Here is a 24521-nt window from a genome sequence, read left to right on the forward strand (position 1 = left end):
GTAAAAATGCAGTTTGAATGCTCGCGGCGTCCGCCGGATACGTACTTTGAAGTACGGCGGAGTGGAGAAATGAGGCCAGATTACCCCTGCTGCCACCTCACGCAAAGCGCCGGTAACTCGAGAGCCATCGCGTCATGCGCGGCACCGTTTCCCACGGCCGGACTCGACTCTCCTCCGGAGCGCGGAGGTAGAGTGTACTAGACAATGGTCTAGTACACCAAGTTGGTTCTTTATTCTATGGTACACTGTACGCAGAGGGTGGAGTCGAGTCCGGCCGTGACCTCTCCTATTCTACCACCGTGTCACCACTGGGCCGGTAATTTGTAGCAATGCCTTTAAAGTAATAATGCCTTTTCGCGCTTATCGCGCTTTGTAAGTGGTCAGAGCGACGGTCCGCTCACGATATCAACGTTGATAACGCGAGCGGACCGTCGCTCTGACCACTGACAAAGCGCGATAAGCGCGAGAAGGCATTATTACTTTAAAGGCATCGCTACAAAATACCGGCCCTAGTCACCACCTATTCGAAAACGAAACTAGCGGTTGCTTTCCGCCGGCTGCGAAGTCAAGACAATCCGCGCAGCCAAAGCAAGGCAATCCGCAAGTTTGCGTGTTTTCTGAAGTGCACGCGTTTCTCACAAAGCATGTGCTGCTGTTTTGCTTCGTCTTTCGTGAAATGTCTTTGAACAAGTTAGTTCTACCCGGTGACGTCGTAGACGTTAGTGTGACCGATGAGAAGAAATGCATCGTTGGACCCGGGCTGCGGAAGGAAGGGGAGCGCATCGTTGCCACTCGCGCCGGCATTCTGAAGCATCGGCGACCCAACACATTCTGGGTCGAAGGACACCAGAAAAGGGTAACGACTTGGTTTGGCGAACCTGCGGTAAAGTGTACTGCAATGCCAAGGCATTGTTTTGCACCACTGCGAACCACAAGCGAGCGCCTATCACAAAATTCCTGACATGCCGAACCCGAGCTTCAAGCCGTGCGCCATCACTTGTGTTAAGACGTGTGTTTAAAAGGATGCCGCCGCTTGGTTGAAGTGTAGCGTTATCAGACCTAAATTTACTCAAACGATGAATGTGCATGTGAAATCGGACATCTTATTACGAGCAGCTGTATGTCACAGCGTTCATAACACAGCGTTGCGCAGTTGACAGATCGGGAATGGTTTCCATGTATCATGACATCACGATACACGGGCTCACTCTGTTCTTACCATTGCTGTTGCTGCTGGAGAAGAGTGTAGCCAGAAGAATGATGCGCAAAACTCTTGTTTATATATTTTTTATGGGCTTTGTCAGTGTACCTTGCCACATTTGTGTTCAATAATAGCAAATTTTGTTATTCGTCGTGATATCACAGTGTCATTGACGCCAAGTCTAGCTTTTCGAAGCTAGCTTTTAGTGTACAATTAGCATATAAGTGTTTCTCAACCTCCATTATTGCTCAGTGTCATTTTTTAAAGCCCAACTCCAACAAAATTTTGGACCTTATGGAATGTCTAGTTTAACATAGTGTAGATACAGTTGACCCTCTGTGCAAAATTTTGTGTTTAAAATACAAGTGAAGTCATCACGAAAAGTTTGCTAATATGGCCGTTTTTGGTACTGAAACTGAAAGGGATGTCGCCATTGCTGCTCATTGGAAGTGACGCATGACCTAGAATGCACGGCACCTCGCATGATCTCTGAGATGAGGTACCAGGCTGAAAAATCCCAGAGGCAGCGTGCTGGGACTTCCGTCATAGCGAGAACCACTAGGTGCATGCATCGTATGCTTAGATGCTGTTTAAAGACTACTAACAAGAAAAACGTGCAATTACCAGCCCTGCAGCTATTCCGAAGCTATTCCAAGATTGCTTCAGTGGTATACCGTGTGTCCCAGCTAACATTAACCAAGCTGTTCAACAGAAAAGAACATTTAAGAAACACAGTGCAAAATACAGTTTTAAAGCTTACAGTGTATGATTGTCAGAGGTCTGATGACCGAACACCGTAGGTGTTGAGATTGTATCTTGCACCATTTATTTATATATTTTTTTTGCGTTGAACAGCCTGGCTAACTTTATCTGGGACACCCTATATACTGCAAACTTATCACTAGTTCACCCGAAGTGAAATTTTGTTGTAGTTGGCGTTTAGTGTGCCAGAAGCCAGTGTTAGGGGAGTTTCAACTTGGAAAATATGTGGCAGTACTGTATTGAGCTCTTAAATGACTGAAACTCTGTATTTCAATGCAAAGCATTCTTTGGCTAATTTAAGGTACTTTGCCGTATGTTCCCGTCTCACATCGTTTCATGCCTCTTCAATAAAAGTTGTCGCAGTTTCACCTGAAAGGCGAAGCATCAATTGCGATAGCAAATTTGTAGAGAGCTATACGGAGTAATGATAGTAGCTTTATCAGCTGTATAAACTTGGACATGCAGCAGCACCAGCAACACGCAGAACTGTCATCGACGCCCTCGGCGTTTTGCCCGCGTTCGCACAAAATGCGTGCGGCGTTCGTGACTGTTGCCGGAGCCTCTGATATAAATAGGCACTTGGTGCGGCAGCTAAACGTCGCCTCCCTTCCCTCCCCCTCCCCCCCACGGCCTTTCGTGCGTCAGAAGAAGGCACGTTTGCTCTACATATATGGTGATGGTAAAGGAGAAAAGAGACGCCTACTTCAGCAGCCCTTAAGGGAGCATGGCACAGAATGCACGTTTGTTCTCTGCCGTGCGTTCACTCCCCGTGAAAGCGCGCGTCCCTCGCGCCCTTTCACTCGCACATACAGCGTTCAGCGGCGCGCGGCGACGATTTCATCTCCATTGACGTCATACGGAACCTCACGGCGACGCCGGGAACCTCACGGCGACGCCGATGGCAGAAATCTGCTTTGGAGTGTCCATATAATTGCTATCGCAATAAAAAGACAAATCAGTGTCCAAGAATGGGATCAAACCTCAAATGTCTCCCAGCATAGCAGCCTGATGCTCGAACCATTACGCCACAATTACATCCATACTTTTCTCCTGCTAACTCCAGCTAGCTCTTTAAGACAACATGACCGTGTATCACGTCACATAGCATTAGCGAGATGACGTGCTTGCTCGCCAGTTTCCGTTCAACCACACACTTACCGCTGTCCACCTTGGTGTTAGTCAGGAGCAGGAGCGTGGCAGTTTTTCCCATTCTTCCCTCATGGCAGCGAGTGCTTTCAGAGACTGTTTGTAAAACTGCACCGCCTTTGGGATTGGCCCAGGTCATAATGTAACATGTTAGGTGTTTTTTTTTTTGCTGGAGTAAGATGAATCAGTCGTCATACTATCATCGTTAGTGTTGTCATCTTGCTGCTAGCATCACACGCACGCTCTCGTCATGCAATTGCTCACCTTACGTAAACACGTTTGTGCAGCGGATAACGCTTTGCAAAACTCCCCAAATGATGCTGTATAGCCAGCTACCAGCAAAATGCCTCACATAACGTAGATTCCCACATTGCGCCGGATCTGTGTGATTTTTTTTTTCTTTGTTTATTTTCCGGTCTTTTGATTTTTGGCTGCTCGCGTACAGTTGAGGCTGGCTTGTCTCCTAGCAAATGCAGTACATGCAATCACTTTTGCCCGAGGTCAAAATAATCAAAGGGATGGCTGAGATGCTCGGGGGTTAAATGCATTTTAGCTGTTCAGCTGAGCCGTCAGCATGTACCATTATTTCAAACTAATTAGTTTAATCTTTTTTTTTTTTTCAGTATATTCCTGCAAAGGGTGACTGCGTCATTGGAGTCGTGACAGCCAAAGGAGGCGAAAATGTCCGAGTAAACATCGGCTGCAGTGAGCCAGCTACGCTGTCCGTGTTCGCCTTCGAGGGGGCTACAAAGAGAAACAGGCCTGACGTAGACGTAAGTGGATAAGGTTGTCCTTGTTCAAAAGTTTTGCCACGCCCAAGCGCCTGGAGCTGCTTCACCTACAGAGACTGTCAGAGTGCTCCATTTTCCAGCATTTCAAGGGCGTATTGAGGCTGTGGTATCTAGCTAAGCAGTACATGACCTCCAAAACCAAAACTGACCTTCTAAGTTTCCATAATGCCCTTTATGCCACAGGTTTCGCTGACATTTTTGAAGTCATCTATTGGGCGAGACGTTGAGTTCACTTCACTGATTAAAAGTTATTAACACATTGGGCTCTACCCGCTGTGGTGGCTTAGAGGCTGGGGTGTTGCGCTGCTAAGCACGAGGTGGCGGGATCGAATTCCGGCTGCGGCGGCAGCATTTCAATGGAGGCTAAATGCAACAACGCCCATGTTCCGTGCCATGGGGGCACGTTAAAGATCCCCAGGTGGTCAAAATTAATCCGGAGTCCCTGACTACAGCATGCCTCATAATCAGATTGTGGCTTTGGAACGTCAAGCCACAGAATATAATTTTTAACACATTGGGCCCTATGAATGTATGTCGGGGAGTCGAAAGTCGACAAAGTAGAAAAATTTGGAACAGGTAGCTTGATCAAGTTACACTTGATCGGTTTCTGGATCGTGTTTCTTGATCGGTTTCTGGATCAACATGTGCCTAAAGTTGAATACGCGAGCGTAATTTGGGATCCCCACTACAAAAAAGATAAGCAAAGGCTTGAGATGGTACAGAGGCGAGCAGTACGCTTCATATTTAACAAATATAAGAGAACAGATTCACCATCATCTTTAATGCTGGCAAATAAGATTCCAACCTTAGAGCAGCGCAGGAAAATATCAAGACTTAAATTTTTATTCTTGCTTTATCACAACAGACTTAATGTGAATGCGCGTGCATTTATTCAGCCATTTTTGTCACGTACATCGAGAAATCGACATTCACATAATCTACTTTCTTATCAAACGCGCACTAATCTTTTTAAGTACTCTTTTTTCCCACGAACCATTTCTGATTGGAATTTGCTGCCTGAAAATATTGTTTCTTTAGAATCTGCAAGTGCATTTGAAAGTGCGCTACTTACTGATTTAGAAATGCAGTAAACCACTGAATGTTCATGTGACTTTTTTTTTCGCTTTCACTTTTGCATTTCGTCGTTTTTTTCACTACGTGCTTTATTGATGCAGTGTTACTTCATAATTTGCAAATACTGTATTTACGCACCCGACGTATTCCGGGAAGAGTTCTTTTTTTTGTTTACTTTTATACTTCTTATAGTATGCGTCACTTACTATGAACTGTGTTATTTTGTTATCTTGACAGGCTGCGCTGTTCTACTTCTAGATATGCGTAAGATTGCTTTGTTTCCCTTTTCTGTGAGCTTGAGTGCCTTACGGCTCCATTTGTGCTTGTAAATTTGAAACTGTATATTATCCCACCTGCATGGTCCTTCGTGACCGCAGTATACTGTAAATAAATAAATTTAAAAAAAATCGTGCAGTGCAGTTGGCCCTAGTCAGGGCCCACTGTGCTGAAGCTGCTATGGCGTTCTTTTGTATCCAAGCCAACTTGTCTGACCACTGTGCCTGTTTTTTTTTTTTTTTTTTGCTTTTCACTGAACCAGGTTGGCGACATTGTCATGGCCCAAGTGCTGATGGCCAACAGAGGCATGGAGCCCGAGTTGGTCTGCGTGGACAGTTACGGGAAGAAAGGCATCCTCGGCGTCCTTCGCAGCCCCACTGGCTTCCTCATCAAAGTCCCTATCAACCTCATCAATAAGTTAGTCATTTTCGAAAACCTTTTTTTTTTACCTGGTGCTTGAAGGCATATTCTGTGTTGCCTGGTCTGGTTGCATTTTTATTTATATTGAACAGTCATTTCTCATAGTACAGTGTAGGAGTAGCAATTGAATACAATTTTGCTGTGAAAATTTGTCTTGTTAAAGGGTGCCATTGGGAGACATTGCATAAGAGCTGGGTTATAAGGGACCATGCAGGTGTCGCTTGAAACCAGTCAGCACAGCAAACAGAACCACACCAAAGGCAGGAATTTCTTCTGTTGCACGTGAAGCAGACGGCGTTTCTAAGCAGAAGTACAATCTGATGAATGTATCTTCCATCATTATTGAAAATGTATAATTTATGAGTAACTTTTTCAAGCTTTAACATTAAAAATGCTGTTATTTTCACAACTGATTAGCTTACAAACTGAAGGAACTTGATGGAAACATTCATTATGCTGTAAATAAAAACAAATTAATTGCAAACCTGAGTTGGAGCCATAGGAAATTATATAGAATAGTAGACTGAATCCACGACCTCGTGCTTAGCAGTGCAACACCCCAGCCACTAAGCCACCACGGCAGGTAGAGCCCAATGTGTTAATAACTTTGAATCAGCGAAGTGAACTCAATGTCTCGCCCAATAGATGACTTCAGGTTCTGTGTCTTTAGAATTATTCTGTGTTTTTCTTTCGTCCTGTGTAGGTTTTCGTGCTATCAATCAAGCATGAAATTATGCTTAACGCAAGCTTGCGGTGCGCTCTCTTGGCACCTCTGCGACCAGCAACATGCGTCTTTCTCACTGTTCTCAGCAGATAGCAGGCTTGTCATGTTAGGGTCCAGAGGTCATCGCCATGTTTGATTGACTCTTGCCTCACATCTTGATGCTGAAGTCTGAATGTATTTCCCTCTGTTATGGGATGCATTGGCAGCTACTCAGACATGCCAGGAGGGTTGTTTGTGCCACACCTTTATTGATTGCTGATATGACCTTGCGGAATGAAGTAACTGAAAGCCTCGGATAGTCGTTGCTCACAGGCAAAGCTATACAGTAAAATAATTTTACGATGTTGGGCTGGTGTAACATAGCGACTTCTTTCACTCAGTTTCATTCCTTCTTATCATTCACCACTCACGATTGCCTAATTCTGGTATAATGTAGGCAGAGTGCTATTAGGGTCACTGACAAAGTGTGAAAAGAAAAGAATTCGAATGGGGGAATCATTACATTACCCTGGCCTTGGTTTGTTTTCCAAAGAGAATAAAATGTCCATGGCCTACTTACACTGCAAGCTTCTCCATCTTTTGAGCTTCCGCAAGCAGCGACAGCAAACTCGTATTTCGCTGCACATTTATGTAGTCTTCTATAGTCTAGTATTATTTGGAGTAGTAGTCCTCTCATTTTTGGTGCTAATATGAATTAATATTTGTTGCATTGTAGTTTTGGCCAGCTATTGCGTCTTGTCATAGAAGTCTGAATGTCAAAGTTGGCTGTGTGAATGCGTAAACATGGCGAGAAATCAGAGGTTGAGGTATGGGTGCATTGAGGTTCAATGGCATTTCGATGGCTGCGGCAAAATATGATATGCTAGCCTGCGTAATTTTTTGTCGGTGGCAAGATGCAGAAAAAGCTGACAGAGCCAAGGACATGCTGTCAGAGACGAAGGTCATGCTGACAGAGACGAAAGTAGAAAGGTTAAGGTGTGCATATATCAATTTCATAAGAATGATTAAAGAAAATGAATTTGGAAGCATGGTTATAAAGGAACTCAAGGTCAGCTTGGTTAGCATCAGAAATGACATCACCATACTCAATCATATTGAGCAGTGCAAAATGAAAACAACTGCTTGTTGCCGTACTTGATGATGGATTACCAACTAACCTAATCATCCACTTTGTTAAAGGGGCACTGCAACACATTTTGAACGCGGTAAGAAAACATTTGCGATCTGTAAACAATACTGCCTTGAATGCGTGAACCAAATATTATTCCACCTTAGCAGGGAGACCACAATCTCTCAATACTAAATAATGCTTGCTCCCTCCTATGGTGTTCAAGGCCTTCTTTCTTCTGCCCCATCATGACATCACAGATCTCACGACGAACCGTAGGCACCAGCCATTGGTTGATTGTTTGTGATCATGAAATTAGGGTGGAGGCTTGGACGAGTTGATGTTGACAGTGAAAAAGAAAGAAAGAAAGGCCCTGCAAGAGCTTGCGCAAATATATACACCCTACCAGTCACCTAGCAAACTCGAAAGGGGTAGTTTTTAACACATCCTGGCTATCTTGTCACCGCTCCTTTGTTAGGCACTAGCTTGAACAACTACCAAAGTGCATCATGGTTACCGTAAGTGGCACACCAAATGAGGGAAACATTGCGTTGAGGAGCAACGGAGAAAGTAAACATTGCACTCTCGACATCTCTTAGTTCCTTTTCAAAAATTTGTGGTAATACCTATATCAATTGAAAAGCATGGTATTAAATCATTTGTATTCTCAGTTTTTAACAAAATGGGTTGAAGGCCTCTTTTATTAGCATGCTCAAGTTTATGGGGTAGAACTGTAGTGTAAGCTAGCAGTTTTGTAGCAGCAGTTGCTGAGGAATAAATGTTGTGATGAGATTAGGAAAATTTCAGGACACGTAATGTAGGACATATACTAATGCAGTGGAGTCGAACTATCATTTGTGCCATTTTTCTACAATTCTACTTGTCTGTGCCCACTTGAATGCCATTTGCGTCTACTGCACCAAAGTACGCTATTTTCATTTGGTTACACGGCATGTTCAGTAGAGGTGTGCAAATACTCAAATACAGTGTAGCCCACTCATAACGAACCCACTTATAGCGATATAGTGGTTATAACGAAGTGATCTTGATTTCCCGTTCAATTTTCTGCATTTTCAATGCCTTTTCGGTCCAGTTTTAACGAAGTAACTAAACGCAACTCGGCGGATACAGCGAAGCATTTTTTCGAGAAAAACGAAAAATCCTTCCATCGAACATTCTTTTGAGCTCTGGCGTGAATCAGCAAGGCCATAAAACCACAAATTCTTGGCTCCCGGCAGCTTCCGCCAGCATCGTTTGCCCTTTCGTCCAGCTCGGCACCTTGTGAAAGCTTGCTTCACCGCGCATCACACAGCCGGTGCTGCATGGTCGCGTATTTCTATTTGCGCCCACGCCCAGTGCTCGACCGCTCGCGCCGCCATGCGCCGCTCGCGCGTACCATGTTTGCCGCACGGCCGCCTGGACCGGCGCGTGCGGCGCCTATTCAGGCGGCCGTGCTAGCTGCTGCCGTTGGAACAGAGAACACGCTGTGCTGGGGGTGACTAGGCACAACTGTGGCTGCTGTTAAGGGCTCGATGCTATTCCTAAATAAATGCATCACTGCTTTGATGATCCAAATATAATCTCACTATCAGGGAGGGAGCAGTTTACCTGACTGGAGCAGTATCTTTTTATTTGGGGCGTTCTGCTCCCTCCCTGATAGTGAGATTATATTTGGATTATATTTGGGCACCGGGGTTGGTACGCGCGAGCCACGGCGGCAGCTGCCGCCGTGGCTCGCGACCGTGGTTCAACCGGCCGCCGTGGTTCAACCGACCGCACCGCCAAACAAAGAGGAAAAAAAAATGGTGATACAAACAAAAAAAAAGTTTCAAACCATGGCAGGATTCGAACCCGCGTACCGCCGGTCCCTAAGCGAGCGTCTTAACCACTATGCCATACAGACACGCTTCCGGTACGGGCATTCATACGAACCATATGATTGTGTTCGAGCGCCCTCGGTGAAAGAAACCACCTTGAAACATGGTACGCGCGAGCGGCGCATGGCGGCGCCAGCGGTCGAGCACTGGGCTTGGGCGCAAATAGAAACACGCTGCCCGGTCGCTCTCTCCAAACCAAGCGAGCACTTTCTTTCTTTTCTTTCTGTCTTTCTGTCTTTTCTTTTCTTTTTTCAATGCCAGGCAGGCCGACCTCCGGGTACATGAGGTGGTTTGAGAAAGATTGCCGGTTTTGTCACGTTTCTTGTCGCACACCGTAGTCCCGCCAGTTGGACAAGAAAAGTCCAAGGGCCATAATGTCGTCCCCGCACGCCACATGCTGTATGTGCGAGTGAAAGCGTGCAACGGTAAGCCGAATCGCGCACAAGGGACGAAAGCCGGGAGGCAGCGCGGGAGGGGGGGAGGCGGCTTGTGTCTCTGGTAGCAACTGCGTAGTTCGCACAGCGGTGCGTGCCGTATCTTGACAGTGACCAGCAGATGCAACAACTTCGGGGTCGGTCGACTCGCGTTCGGCCTGCCGCCGCTTGCGTTACTGCTCTGTCCTTTTCGTATGACGCTCGGGAACTGGATCACGAAAAGAATCCGGAACCTCACTAGCGCGCACAGAACCCGTAGCAAATAAGTCAACCAGCGCGCTTCGCATGACCATAACATCTAATCCGATTTTGACGGCAGTTTTTCCGAAAAAACAAAAACGTACATAAGTCGCACCGGTCTATAAGACGCACCGACGAAAAATTCAGAAAGAAATCGCGTCTTATAACTGGAAAATACGGTACCTGAGTTTCGAACCGGGCATTTGCACTCAGTTGGACAGGGTTGAGGCCGCTGTTCTGAAACGCGCGCTCGCGAAACGCGTGCAACCCTCGACCACTTTTTTCAGAGGGTGTAAATAAAATTTTCTACTTGGTCTACTTAATGCTTGAATTTTTTAAGTGATTCTACGGGGAGTGAACGCTCGGCGAAGAGCATACCTTCCATTGCGCGAAAGGCCGTGGGAGGGGAGGGAGGCGACGTTTAGCTGCGGCACCAAATGCGTATCTTGCAACCGGGCGCAAGGGGAACTGGCGACTCAATCTCCAACGCGAAAGAAGGACAGCGGGAAGCCAGCGTGGGAAGGGAGGGGTTGCGGCTTCTGCTCTGTGAGCAACTTGCACTTTGCGCTTGAAAGCGAATTACAACACTGCTCCTACCTTTGTATGCGCTGTGCTTTTGCCGCTGAGTTTCCGTTGAAGCGATAGACTGCATGAACCTTCGCTCGCTGCTGCTGACGCGCTTGCTCACGCCAGCGTTTTGACAGCAGTTGTGTGCGGTCACACAAACAACGCGCAGAACTGTTGTCGATGGCGGCGGCATTTTGCCCGCGTTCGCACCGAACGCACGCGGCGTTGGTGACGTGTTTATGAAGAACGTGCCAACCTTTGCCGTACACCTTGTGACGCACAAGGGCCGGGGCAAGCGAGCCCAAGACACGCGATGAGGAGCCATGGTTCTCGGAGGCCAAGCGCGTGATCAACAGTAGTTGACGGAGCGGATTAGAGGTGGCGCGAGTGCGGGGAAGACAGCAGCGAGAGTGAGTGTGTGCGGGGGACAGAGTGGTAAATGGGGGAACGTGAGTGGTGCGATGCGTTGGGTTGGAGTGGATAATAAAGGATAAGTTCGGGACGAACGTGTGGCGTGTCGTCGATCGTGACAAGTGGGGGCTCATCCGGGATCGACGTGGACATGGAGGCAGTGAATGTTCCCGAAGAATTAGTACAGCATATGCTGGGACAGACGAACGGATCGGCCATGGAACGTGAACAAGTTGCGGCAGCTGTGCGACAAAGACTCATGGCGGCCGAGGCCTTACCTCCGAGAACCACGACCACGGCTGCGGCAGTTCAACCGGCGAGCGAATGCGCTCCGCGCTCCACGGGAGGTCAGCCCCCAAAGTATAAGGGATTCAATGACCCGCAGTCCCCCGAGGAATTTTTAGACCGGCTGGAGACCTTTTGTTTGGTCAGCGGTGTCGCCGCCGACAAAAGGCTTACCCACATTGTGCCCGCTGCGCTGGAAGGAAGCGCGAAGTTGTGGCGGCGATTCGTGAGCGCGTTTGCGTCGTGGGAGGAGTTCACTGCCGCATTTATTGCGGAGTTCTCCTCCATTGACGCGAAGTGCCGCTTGAAGCAAGAGCTGGAGCTGCGGAAGCAACATCCGCAAGAAAATTTAAAACAATTTATTTATACAATCGCGGCCTACTACGACCGGATTGGCGGCGAAGTTCCCGAGTCAGAAAAAGTTGACCGCGTGCTGCGGCAGATGCACCCGCAGCTCCAGGATTTGGTGGAAGGAAGGCAGTTCTCCAGTCTCGCGGAGTTGGCGAAGGCCGCTGACGGCCTCATGGAGCGTTTCTGGAGGCGCCTGCAGTACAAGCCACCACCACCACCGACTGACCAAGTTGCGAGGGACTTGGCCTTCCAGTCGACTATAAACGTGGCCGGCCTGTCGGGAACACAACCCGGAGGTTTGATCACAGCGGCTGCCACGCCGTTCCAGTATCCGCCAGCGGCATCCCCCTGGCCGTTGCACCCCGCGGCGATACAGCCCTCCTACCACCGAGACCAATTGCGCGGGTTGGCTGCATTCACCACAAGGACGCCACATTTCTCAGCGCCGTCACAGCCGCAACGGTACCAACCGCTTGACCCCGGAGGATTTACCTGCCATCGCTGTGGAGGCGTCGGCCACATAGCTCGCGAGTGCCCTACAGGTCGACGTGGCGTCCCGCCCCGCTGCTACCAATGCAACGGGATCGGGCATATCCGCTCTCAGTGTGCGGGAGACGCTAGGTGCTACACCGGCAAGCACCTACGAGACTGCGCTGCAAGTAGCGGCCTTGGCCGGCAACAAGGAGCCTCTCCTGGAAGTGCGGATTGGGAGGACGACGTTCCAGGCCCTACTGGACACAGGCTCGAGTGTGAGCTTGCTTGGAGCACCGGCGGCAAAGGTAGCGGTCGAGGCAGGTGCCAAACCCAAGACACAGGAACGAGCACTCCGCCTGGCAACAGGTTGGTCTCAATCAACGACTTCCCTCAAGTGCAAAATACAGTGGGCCACAAGCAGCCGCAGTCAACACCTCCTGTGTGTGCCAGACTTGTGTCGGGACATTGTGCTGGGCAGAGATTTTTTGACAGCAACAGGCATCTCTCTACATGTATCGCTGGGTGGATGGACTATTGGAACTGATCCACAGTGCATGGTGCCATTTGCTAAGCGCGAAAGGGACCCAGCAGCAGCACTGGCAATAGAAGATGCAGAGTCATACCACTTGCACAACCTCTTTGAGGAAGTGCTGGTGGTTCCGGACATAGAGAACATGCACCTGGCTACCACTAAGGAGCTACAGCCAAGCATGAGTGAAGTTCTGTATGACTTTAGCCATCTGTTTTCTACAATTCCAGGATGTACCACCCTGGCTCAGCACCGCATTGACACAAGGGATAGTGCGCCCGTGAGATGCAAGCTACGTCCCGTGAACGTGAAGAAACAAAAGATCATCGAGGGCTGTGTGGATGACCTCCTCGAACAGGGCCTTATAAGACGGAGCACCAGCCCTTGGACTAGCGCCCCAGTGCTCGTTGCAAAGAAATCTGGAGGCTACCGGCTCGCTGTAGATTACCGGCCATTAAATGCACGCACCCGAGTACCTGCCTACCCAATGCCTCGAACAGACTGGCTGCTAGCGCAATTGGGCCAAGAAATGTGGTTTTCAAGCTTTGATCTCTCTCAAGGGTTTTTTCAAATTCCTGTTTGCGAAGCTGACATAGCCAAAACGGCCTTCATTTGCCATCAAGGTACTTTTGAGTTTACAAGGATGCCCTTCGGGGTGGCAGGCGGCCCAGCAACTTTTCAAACCCTGATGGACCGGGTGCTGCAGGGAATCAATCACCACTTCGCTATGGCGTTTTTAGACGACGTTCTTGTCTACTCGGAGACACTGGAAAACCATGTTGAGCATGTAAGGGAAGTGCTGCAACGCATTGAGGCTGCTGGCCTTACAATTAATCCAGATAAAATACAGGTCTGCTGCCAATCCATTAAGTTTTTAGGCCACATCATCTCCCCTGGCCAGTGCAGACCAGACGAGAAGGTGCGTGTGGTGCTGGATTACCCAAGACCCAGCACAGTTAAGCAGTTGCAAGTCTTCCTGGGACTAGCCGGCTACTATAGAAGCTTCATCCCTTACTTCTCACTGACGGCAGATCCACTGACCAACCTTTTGAAGAAGAACGAGCCATGGCAGTGGCAGGAGTGCCAAGAACAGGCTTTCACTGCACTCAAGCAGGCCTTAGCTCAGGATGCTGTTACAAGCCTCCCAGATCTAAATCGACCCTTTGTGGTAGAGACAGATGCAAGTGGCATTGGGATTGCAGCTGTGCTACTGCAGGCTGGCCCTGAGGGACTGCGGCCTGTATCCTTCATTAGCAGAGTCCTTACAACAGCGGAGAGACATTATACTGTCCAGGAGTGGGAATGCCTGGCAGTAGTCTGGGCAGTGGACAAGTTCAGGGCATATCTTGAATTTACAGAGTTTGAGATACACTGTGATCACTCCTCTCTGGCATGGATGTTTAATACCGACCAAGCTTCACCCAGGGTCAAGCGTTGGGTTCTTCGGCTGCAGGGCTTCAACTGCCGAATCAAGCACAGACGAGGGCTGGCAAACATACCCGCTGATGCCTTGAGTAGAGCCCCTCTCCAGTGTGAAGACAGCCCAAATGACAACCTGCATGAGACTGTGTTCCCCATTGCTGCCCCAGAACCTGAAGGCAAAATTACATTTGATGAAGTAGCTGTTGCCTCGGAGAATGACTCTTCGCTATTGAGTGACACACTACAGCTTGTACAAGAACAGGCTCGCGATGACCGCCTCTTAAAGCTGAAGGCAGTGGTCCAAGGGACTCAGCTTCCAAGCTCAGACCCTGATCATCGCCTTTTTCGCGATCTGACAGAAACAACGGAACTGCAGCCAAGCGGACTACTGGTTCAGCAAAGAGGCAACAAGAAGGTAGCGTGGCTACCTAATCACTTGCGTCAGCTGGCGTTGAAGATGGCCCATGACCATCTCACTGCGGGCCATGCTGGATTTTTCAAAACTCTGAGGCGTGTTGCAGCACGATTCGTCTGGCTGGGCATGCGGGCTGACATATCAAAGTATGTACAATGCTGTACTGTCTGTCAGCACACAAAAGCTCGGCGCAAGAAACCAGAGGGCCTCATGAGCAGTCAGTGGGCAACATCACCCATGGAAGAACTCAGTGTCGACATTATCGGGCCCTTGCCATCTACACCTCGGGGCCACAAATACTTGCTGGTAGTTATTGATAAATTTACCAAGTTCCCAGAGCTTTTCCCTCTACGAGCAGCAACAAGTGCAAAAATACTGGAGTGCATGGTGCAAGTCTTCTGCCGCCATGGCGCACCTGTGGCCATCACCAGCGACAATGGCAAGCCCTTTGTTAGCACACTATGGCGCAACCTCTTGAAACACTGGGGCATCAAAGATCGCCGCACGGTGCCTTACCGGCCGGCCGGCCAAATGGTAGAGCGTCACAATGGCACAATTAAGCAATGTCTACGGGCATACTGCTCCAACCACAAAGACTGGGACCGGCATATACCTGAGATCAGCCTTGCCATGCGTACTGCCGAGAGCGTTGTCACCGGATATACTCCAGCATTGTTGTGTTACGGCCGCGAGTTGCGCACCCCATGGGAACCTGCAAGTGATAAGGAGGACACGGAGCCTCCGAAAGCAGCACACCATGCACTTGCTACAGAACTTTAGCGGTGCCTTGGAGAGGACCTCCAATATGCTCGGACACATCAGGCAGTTGCTTGGAAGGTGCAAAAATCCTGTTACGACCGTCATCGGCAGCCAACGACCATCAAAGAGGGTGACCTTGTGCTCCTGGATTCTCACACCTTGAGTGATGCGGCCAAGGGCGTTTCGGCAAAATTGGCACCGCGGCGAAATGGACCTTATTGTGTACTCAAACGATTAGGCGACAATGACTTTGTTTTGAGCGATCCTACTACAGGACGTTATCGGACTACTGCCCACGCGGATCAGTTGATGCTCTACCATGAGCCATTGCTTCTCCCTACCAGCACGGCTTCACAATTCGAGGGGGAGAGTTGTGACGCACAAGGGCCGGGGCAAGCGAGCCCAAGACACGCGATGAGGAGCCACGGTTCTCGGAGGCCAAGCGCGGGATCAACAGTAGTTGACGGAGCGGATTAGAGGTGGCGCGAGTGCGGGAAGACAGCGGCGAGAGTGAGTGTGTGCGGGGGACAGAGTGGTAAATGGGGGAACGTGAGTGGTGCGGTGCGTTGGGTTGGAGTGGATAATAAAGGATAAGTTCGGGACGAACGTGTGGCGTGTCATCGATCGTGACAACCTTATGGCTGTGTACCGTAGCGACCATAAGGCCATGGTCCCTGTGGTCACTAAATAAATGAAAACCATCGGATCATATATATTTCTCATTCTTTAATAGTTCAAATAACCAATTACACCATCACACCTTAATGGTCATAATTGGAAATGCATATTTCCCACCATAGTACAGCTTCACTGGTCTTCCATCTACACCCCAGTGGAAGGGCTGACAGTTTTTTAGAGTCCAGATATAGCGAAAAAGCGTTTATAGCGAAGTAATTTCTGATTCCCGCCGACTCCGTCATAACCGGGCTACACTGCATATGCATATGAATCGAATAGTGAACATTCAAATCAATTTGCGAATCGATTGTAAGTATAAACTCTTTATTGCAAATCTCATGGGACCGAAAGAAATGTCCAAATTAATCGAATGTCCAGTTATTGAGAGTATCAAGAAAACAATAAACAATTTCTTACTCGCCAACATGCTCTTATTTACTGAATGTATCAGCAAATCCTGTTTCTATTTTGTACAAAGCAGTGTGGAAGCTCGTCACGTGCGATTTCCACTTGTGACTAAGGTGGTGCGGACTCTGCCACTTCGTTTTGGTTGAATGCTAGTGTCGGTTTTGCTCTTTTGCGTCACACAATTACAGCACTCCCTTCTCGCCGAGCTCTGAGAGTTGTCCAAGTTAACCAGTGTGCGGCCAAATATGCCCGAAAGAATGAGAGCTTTATTCCATTAAATAATGCACACAGGGCCTGCCAGGACCAGAGGACGAGCCCGAATTATCCGATTTTCAAATGAATGAGAGTCAAATAATGAGGTTTTACTGTATATACTATTCCATTTTTCATATTTGAGGGAAACACCCGGCCATGGTCAGTGCCCGGCACTCAGCCTTTCCACGACACTCTGTGCGAGTCAGTACAAGGTTCATCCCAATCGACAACTCCGATCGAAGGAATTCCCATACGTGAGGCCAGCAGAGAGAACAGCGACGAAAGGAGCACACTGGAACGCACGATAGCATGTGCGAAGATAGGACCGATTAGCCACTAGAATAAGGCACACAAGTTGTATCAGATATGCAGGCTCACGCATGCAGATTTACGCATTTGCACATGGCTGTTGTAGCTTTCTGTGAACACGTGACTTCCAAAAAAATTTCGTGTATGGTGTAAAACATTGGCTCTGCAATTTATGCAGAAAGTTCAGAAAAGAAAAATTTGTTCTTAGTCTTTTGAGCTAATAATCAACATGTTGCCACCATAGGGATGCAGTTACAAGTTTATAATACATAACCTATTAATCTGAACTTTAAGTTTCAAGCTTTCATTACACTCCTGGTTATCTGCATTCCAGTGTGAACTTTGCAGTAATGAGCCTTTAATATTATTCTCTGTCACCTCCTGGTCCATTTTCCAGACAGGAAAATTGGTCTGTAAATTTCCTGCCAGCAAAAAATCGAACAGGACACAGAGGAGACACAGACACCACAAAGATTCTACAACAACTGAAGTTTACTTAACACAGAGCTACATAAAGGAAAAGCCATGAAACACAGCATGTGCATGTGTGCTACTTCATCCTTCATGGGTTCATGTGGTATACATGCTTGCGTTATTTAGACAATGTAATTGTGTTTTCGCCTACGTTTCATACCCACCTCGAACGCCTCTCAGTGATTCTTGATGTGTTCCGCTCTCGCCGCATCACGATACTTGGCCATCGTGAAACCTGACCCGAAGAAGATTTGAGCCGTGAAAGACTTCCCTGTGCCCAAGTCTGCCAAAGATGTTCGCAGCTTTGTGGGGCTCTGCCCCTTCTTCTGCCGGTTTGTGAAGAACCTTGCAGTGATAGCGAAACCGCTCGCAGATCTTCTTAAACAAGACGCCTCTTTTACCTAGGGTCCTGCACAAACCGTGGCTTTCTCTGAGTTGACCACCCTCCTCACAACGCCTCCCTTTTTGGCTCACTTCGACCCTTCAGCCCAAACCGAAGTCCGCGCTGCCGCGAGTGGTTATGCAATAGGTGCTGTCTTGGCCCATCGTCAATGTGAAGCAAACTGTGTCATCGCTTATGCCAGCAGGTCACTGTCCACATCGGAGCGAAATTACTCAATTACAGAACGAGAGTGCCTCACTCTTGTATGGGCAGTTAAATTCCGCCCTTATCTATTCGGCCAACCGTTCAGTGTAGTTTCCGACCACCATGCCCTGTGTTGGCTCGCCTCTTTGAAAGATCCTACAGGCAGACTCGCATGTTGGGCACTGCGCCTGCAAGAGTATACCTACACGGTCGTATTGTTGCAGCATTTTGTTTTATTGACATTGTTTTACTTCTTGTGACCTAATATTGTATTTTATCCACCCTGCATGGACTTCGTGTCCGCAGTATGTATTAAATAAAATAAATAAAATATAAAGATAGGGAGCCTGCACAAAGATGCTGATTGTTTGTCATGCTACCCTGTGGCGACTGTGACTCTTCGCGCACTTATTCCCTTGATTGCATCTTTTCCATGAGCCAGTTGCTTAGCATCGCCGGTGAACAGCGTCAGGATGCCTACTTAAGAGAAATGATCGAGCGCTTGGAATCCTGTCCCAGCGATACCTCTGTGCGCATTCACCCTGCAGGATGGTACCTTATATCGGCGTAACATGTACGCTGACAGCCCTGACCTTGTCCTAGTTATTCTATTGCACCTGCACTCCACAGTTCTTCGGGAACTTCACGATGCCCCAACCGCTGGCCACCTTGGTGTTACTCGCCCAGCCCAGTCTGTGCGGCATTATGTCAGCGCCTGCGAGCTCTATCAAAGCCAAACGAAACCGTGTATGCTTCCTGCTGGGTATCTCCAACCCATTGACGTCCCACCTGTGCCCTTCTTCTGTGTCGGTTTGGACCTTCTTAGACCCTTTCCTACATCTGCTTCAGGAAACAAATGGGTTGCCATCGCTACTGGTTACGCGACGCGCTATGCATTGACACGGGTGCTAGCATCCAGATGTGCTACAGACGTGGTGGACTTTCTCCTCTGTGATGTAATTTTAGTACACGGTGGCCCACGTCAATTGTTGACTCACCGAGGCCGTATCTTCCTGTCGAAAGTGATCGACGATATCCTGCGCTCCTGCTCCACACAGCACAAGATCACCATGTCCTAGCATCCCCAGACGAACGGGCTCACCAAGCGCTTGAATCAGACCTCTACAGATATTCTTTCCAAGTACATGTCAGCTGACCACCGTGACTGTGAGCTTGCACTGCCATACGTGACATTCGCATATAATTTGTCGCGTCATGAGACTGTGGATACTCTCCATTTTACCTTTTTTTCCGGCATGAACCAACTTTACCGGTGGACACATTTCTTCCTGCTCCTGCAACTTCGACTAGCGAATATGCATGCGACGCCATTGCCCACGCTGATTACGCGTGACAGATAGCCCGCAGTAGGCTTGCTGCTTCCCAAGAGAATCGGAAGCGCCTTTACGACCAGCAATACCGTGACAAACGTTTTGCTCCGGGTGCCCTCGTGTTGCTTTGGACTGCCTCCCGACGTGTGCGACTTTCTGAAAAGCTCCTTCCTCGCTACATGGGCCTATAGCGTATCCTTTGACAAGTGGCTGACGTCATGTACGAGATTGTGTCCGCCAGTCCAGCCACATCTTCTGTCCCCTTGTCCAGCGACGTCGTCCACGTTTCGAGACTCAAGCATTGCCACCCTTCCTCTGCTGCACCGGGCCGGCAGTATCGCCGGGGGTCATGCTAAATGCTATTCGAAGAAGATGATGTTGATACTTCGATGGAGTGGGGCGGACACATAGGCGGCGTCCACGTAACAATATTACTCCATTTCTTCCTTTGTGGTGCTAACAGAAGTGGTGCTGATGCAGTTACAGTGAAATCCTGATTATACAACTTTCTCGGGACCATGCAAAGATGGTGTATAATTCAGGCGTATTACAGTTGAACCCGCTGTTACATTCCCGGGTGCTGTGTTTTCCTGGCTGTTAACGTTGTTTTCGGCCGGTCCCGGCATAGCTCCCATAGGACCCAATGCATTTGTAACCCCGCTGTTGCGGCGCAACTGTGGGACTATTTCCGCATCATGCATTGCGAAGTGCCACTCCGTGCCAGCCCAAGCGGCCATGTTACCTTTTCATGTCGCTTGGCTTGGTGGCTTGACGATGGGATTGGGCGCCCAAAGTGCCGGGGGTGACACCTGTGACATATTTTCGGTTTTTGCCAGCAAAAGCATGGCCTTTAAGATCCGTATTTGCTAAAGATGGTGTCTATGACGCGTTAGGGCCCTGAAATTGGTTATGGTGCACCGGTGTTCCGTATAAAGTCCAAGGGCAATAACGCCGCTGCTGCGCGCCGTATGCTGTATGTGCAAGTGAAAGCGTGCGAGGGTATCCGACGACCGCGGCTAAATCTCACACGCGCAAGGAAGAAAACCAGAAACGAAACGCGCCTTCTTCCATTGCGCTCGAGGCACCGGTGGGGGGGGGGGGGTGAGGAGGGGGAGGGACAGAGGGCGGTCTGGTACTGTGGCATTAATTGCGCGGACGCGCACGGGCCATATCTTGAAAGCGATCTGCGTTGGGGGCAGAGTCTAGGCAGTGTAGCTGCGTGAACATGCGTATGTGATAAGATCTTTCATTTCATAAGGGGTGGGCGTACATATATTTATTATACATTAGTTTAAGGACAACAGAGCACAAGTTTTAAATACAACACACGTGAAAATTACGTACATAATTCCATCTAGTACACAGATAGATAGCATATGTCCCGTACATTTTTTTGGTTCTGAAAAATGGTCTGTTAGTTTTTTCATGAATGTAGGTGCACAGGTTATGGCGGCAATTTGGTGGGGCAGGTTGTTCCAATGTGTTGCTGCGCAATGAGCCTGAAAAAGTGGTAGGTGAGTGCGAGGGCGGCCAACTTGGTACACGTGCCGAGTGCAATGTGATATACGGGGAGCGGCAATGATGTATGGCGGTTGATTAAGTGAAGTGTGATAAAACTTATGAAAAAGAGAGAGAGTTGAGATGCGACGATGATTAGCGAGTGTAACCAAACCGGATTCTTTTTTCAATGACGACATGCTGACATCATAGGAATACGTTGAATGGATGAACCTTATGGCACGGTGTTGCACCGATTCAAGTGCGTTGATTAGATATGCTTGATGAGGGCTCCATACGGCACATGCATATTCGAGTTTAGGTCTGATTATGTTTCATAGGCTAGCAATTTCACATGCTTGGGCACTTGCTTTAGGGTTCGTTTTAAAAAACCAAGAGATTTATTAGAAGATGATATGACGTTAGTAATATGAGCGCTCCAAGTCATTAGTAAGGGTAACACCAAGGTATTTGTAAGACTGTGCAGTTTCTACGTCTATGTTATTTATTGTGTATGGGTAAGCTAGTGGGTTACGTCGGCGGGAGAATACCACTACTTTACATTTATTTGGGTTAAGTGTCATTAACCAGCAATCGCACCATTGTTGCAAGCGGTTAATATCCTACTGAAGGGAGATTTGATCAGACATGTTAGTAATTCTTTGGTAAACGACGCAGTCATCTGCAAACATGCGAATATTGCAGGATACATGGAAAGGTAAGTCGTTAATATATATTAAGAAGAGGAGAGGCCCGAGGACAGATCCTTGTGGAACCCCAGAAGTTACCGGTAGGGAAACAGATGGGCTGTTGTTAAAAAGGACAAACTGAGAGGTTGAACTTTCTGGCCCACATAAATTGTCTTAAAATTAAAGGGAATAATGCACTTAACATCCTCAAAGTCCTGTCCCGGAAGCGCTGGGGCTCTGACCGTAAATGCCTGCTACACATATACCGCTCTTTAGTACGCAGCATATTAGACTATGGTAGCATCATATATGGTTCAGCCAGACCATCTTACATCCGACGACTTGACCCAATTCATAACCTTGGACTGCGACTGGCAAGTGGTGCTTACAGAACATCACCTGTCCAGAGTCTATACACTGAATGTAATGAGCCTCCTTTACAGCAGCGCAGGGCGCTACTAACGTTTTCCTATATACTCAGAATCCAGTCATCACCAGAACATATATGCTACAACATCGTCACACAGTGCAACTCACGCTTACACTACACAAATAAACCGAACATGATTAGACCACTTCTGCTGCGATATGAGGAATACTGTCGCGATTATGACATTCCTCTTGAGGTCCTTCAGGTTGCTAAAAGGCCACAACGATTACCCCCGTGGTGCGAACTCATACAGTTATGTGACTGGGCATTAACCCCTCTAAAGAAAAATGACACCCCGCACGAACACATCATACAAGAATTCCGCGCTCTTCAGCAGAAATATAAAAATTACATGGAATTTTACACGGATGGCTCTAAAACAAAAGAACACGTTGGAGTGGGGATCGTGACAAAAAATTACGAAACAAGCATTAGACTGCCACAGCACGCCTCTGTTTACACGGCCGAGGTCTACGCAATATGGACCGTAGTTAAAAAGATCATCGCTGACAAACACGAAAACACAGTCATATACACTGATTCCTTAAGCACACTGAAGGCTCTACATGTGAAATCTGAATGTGAACCCCTATTAGGGGATATTTTAAATCTGGTAACATCAAACAAGTATGGCAGATCAATCCGGTTTTGCTGGGTACCAAGCCATGTTGGAATACCGGGTAATGAAGAAGCTGATAGATGCGCGTCAATGGCAGCACACAAAGACATAACAAACACAACACTCCCATATAGAGATTGTATCCGTGCGATTCGGAAGGCCTTGAGGTCAAAATGGCAACACGAATGGGATCATTATACCAACAACAAGTTACATCTCACTAAACCCGTACTTGGCGAATGGAAGTCATGTAGTCATCAGGAACGGTTCATTGAAGTAGTCTTATGTCGACTACGGATTGGGCACACACACCTCACACACAACTTTTTACTCACAAAAGAAGACCCACCTATATGCGAGAATTGCCATGAACCGCTCACAGTCATGCACATTTTACTGACATGTAAACATTTCGAAACAGAGAGACGAAACCTTTTGCAGAACTTATACAAATTACACATACCGTTACACCCTGCCTTAGTTTTAGGAGATGATGCACTAGTGCCATTACCACACCTTTTTAAATTTCTAGAAGTTACTGGCTATTTAAACAGGCTATAGACAAACACAGCCTTTGCTGTTTTAAAATTTTTATTCATAACACCTTGTGTTTGGCGCAGCATAGCCTTAGTCGCTTTTGCGCCACTAAACCCCAATTAACTAACTAAGGAAGGCTTCAATCCATCTGAATATATCGGGGTGCACGTTCGCCAGAGATAGTTTTAGTAATAGTCCTTGATGTGGTACCTTATCGAATGCTTTCGCGAAGTCTAGAAATACTGCATCTGTCTGCTGGTTAGTATCTAGATTAGTGTGAAGATCATGAAGGAAAACTGCCAATTGCGTTTCGCAGGAAAATCCCTTGCGAAATCCGTGCTGTGAAAAATGAAAAAAGTTTCCTGCGTCTAAAAATTTCATAATTTCTGTATAAATGACATGTTCCATAATTTTGCAAGGTATGCTTGTTAGTGAGATGGGGCGATAGTTAAGTGGAGAGTTCTTGTCACCTGATTTATAGATGGGAACAACCCTCCCCACCTTCCAGTCATGTGGTATGATGCCAGTTGAGAGTGACTGCGAGAACAGCAAGCACAAATAAGCAGCACTGATGTCTTTAGTATTTTTGAACACTTTTGAGTTTATGTTATCTACTCCGGCTGAGAATGTTAGTTTAAGATTGTCAATTAGAGACAAAATACCATCGGCAAAGAAGGTTACTGACGACATCACACTATTTGAGTCGAGTAGAGGGAAATGACAAGCTAGGCTCATAGGAGAAGACTGACACGAAAGCTGTATTAAAAGGTTAGCACATTCATCATCGTCGACCGTTTCACCGTTCTCGTTGACTAACGCAATATTGCTTATTCCCCGAGCATTGATCACCTGCCAGAACTTTCTTGGATTAGTAACCAGCATTTTTGGTAGATCTTTGTGAAAGAATGACCGTTTTGCCTCCCGAATAGCTGATAAATATGCGCGTTCCGCTGCGTAGTATTTATTCCAGGCGCATGTGCTTGTCCTGCCGTTTGCTGCACAGTACAAAAGTTTTTTTTTATTCATGTCTCTTCAAAGAATTGGTAAACCATGGCTTCTGAAGTTGCGTTCGAAACGCTATATTTGGAATGGAACCTGGTAGCTAGATCATTTATTTTTTCTCTTAACCTTTGCCAGTTAGTATGGATATCGTGTTTGTTAAAGGATGCCTCGAATGAAATAAAGAAGTCATACAGAATATCGCGTATAGCCTCGTAGTTGCCTTTGTTAAAAGATGTATTGTCTTTTTAAGTTTCTGGCGTGGTATTGCCGCAAAGTGAAAGGAAGCGTGAATAACCTTATGGTCGCTAATTTCATTCAGATAGGTAATTGACGATAAGCTGTCTGGTCGACTTGTTAGTATTAGGTCTAATACGTTAGCTGTGTCTTGTGTGACTCGCGTTGGTTCAGATACAAGTTGAGCAAGGTTAAAATTAAAACAA

The 24521-nt window shown here is 47.6% G+C and overlaps 1 protein-coding gene across 1 annotated transcript in view; it reads left to right on the top strand.

The window, feature by feature from the left end:
* Positions 1 to 577: 577 nt before the first annotated feature.
* Positions 578 to 24521, top strand: part of LOC119433807 (exosome complex component RRP40-like) — a 37784-nt gene continuing 13840 nt past the window's right edge. The window contains exons 1-3 of the mRNA XM_037701066.2: positions 578 to 856; positions 3733 to 3882; positions 5513 to 5667. Of these exons, the coding sequence (XP_037556994.1) occupies positions 677 to 856; positions 3733 to 3882; positions 5513 to 5667 (485 nt within the window). The 5' untranslated portion in view covers positions 578 to 676. The remainder of the gene's footprint in view (positions 857 to 3732; positions 3883 to 5512; positions 5668 to 24521) is intronic.

This window comes from Dermacentor silvarum, chromosome 11 (genome assembly GCF_013339745.2).
Source record: "Dermacentor silvarum isolate Dsil-2018 chromosome 11, BIME_Dsil_1.4, whole genome shotgun sequence".
NCBI lineage: Eukaryota > Metazoa > Arthropoda > Arachnida > Ixodida > Ixodidae > Dermacentor > Dermacentor silvarum.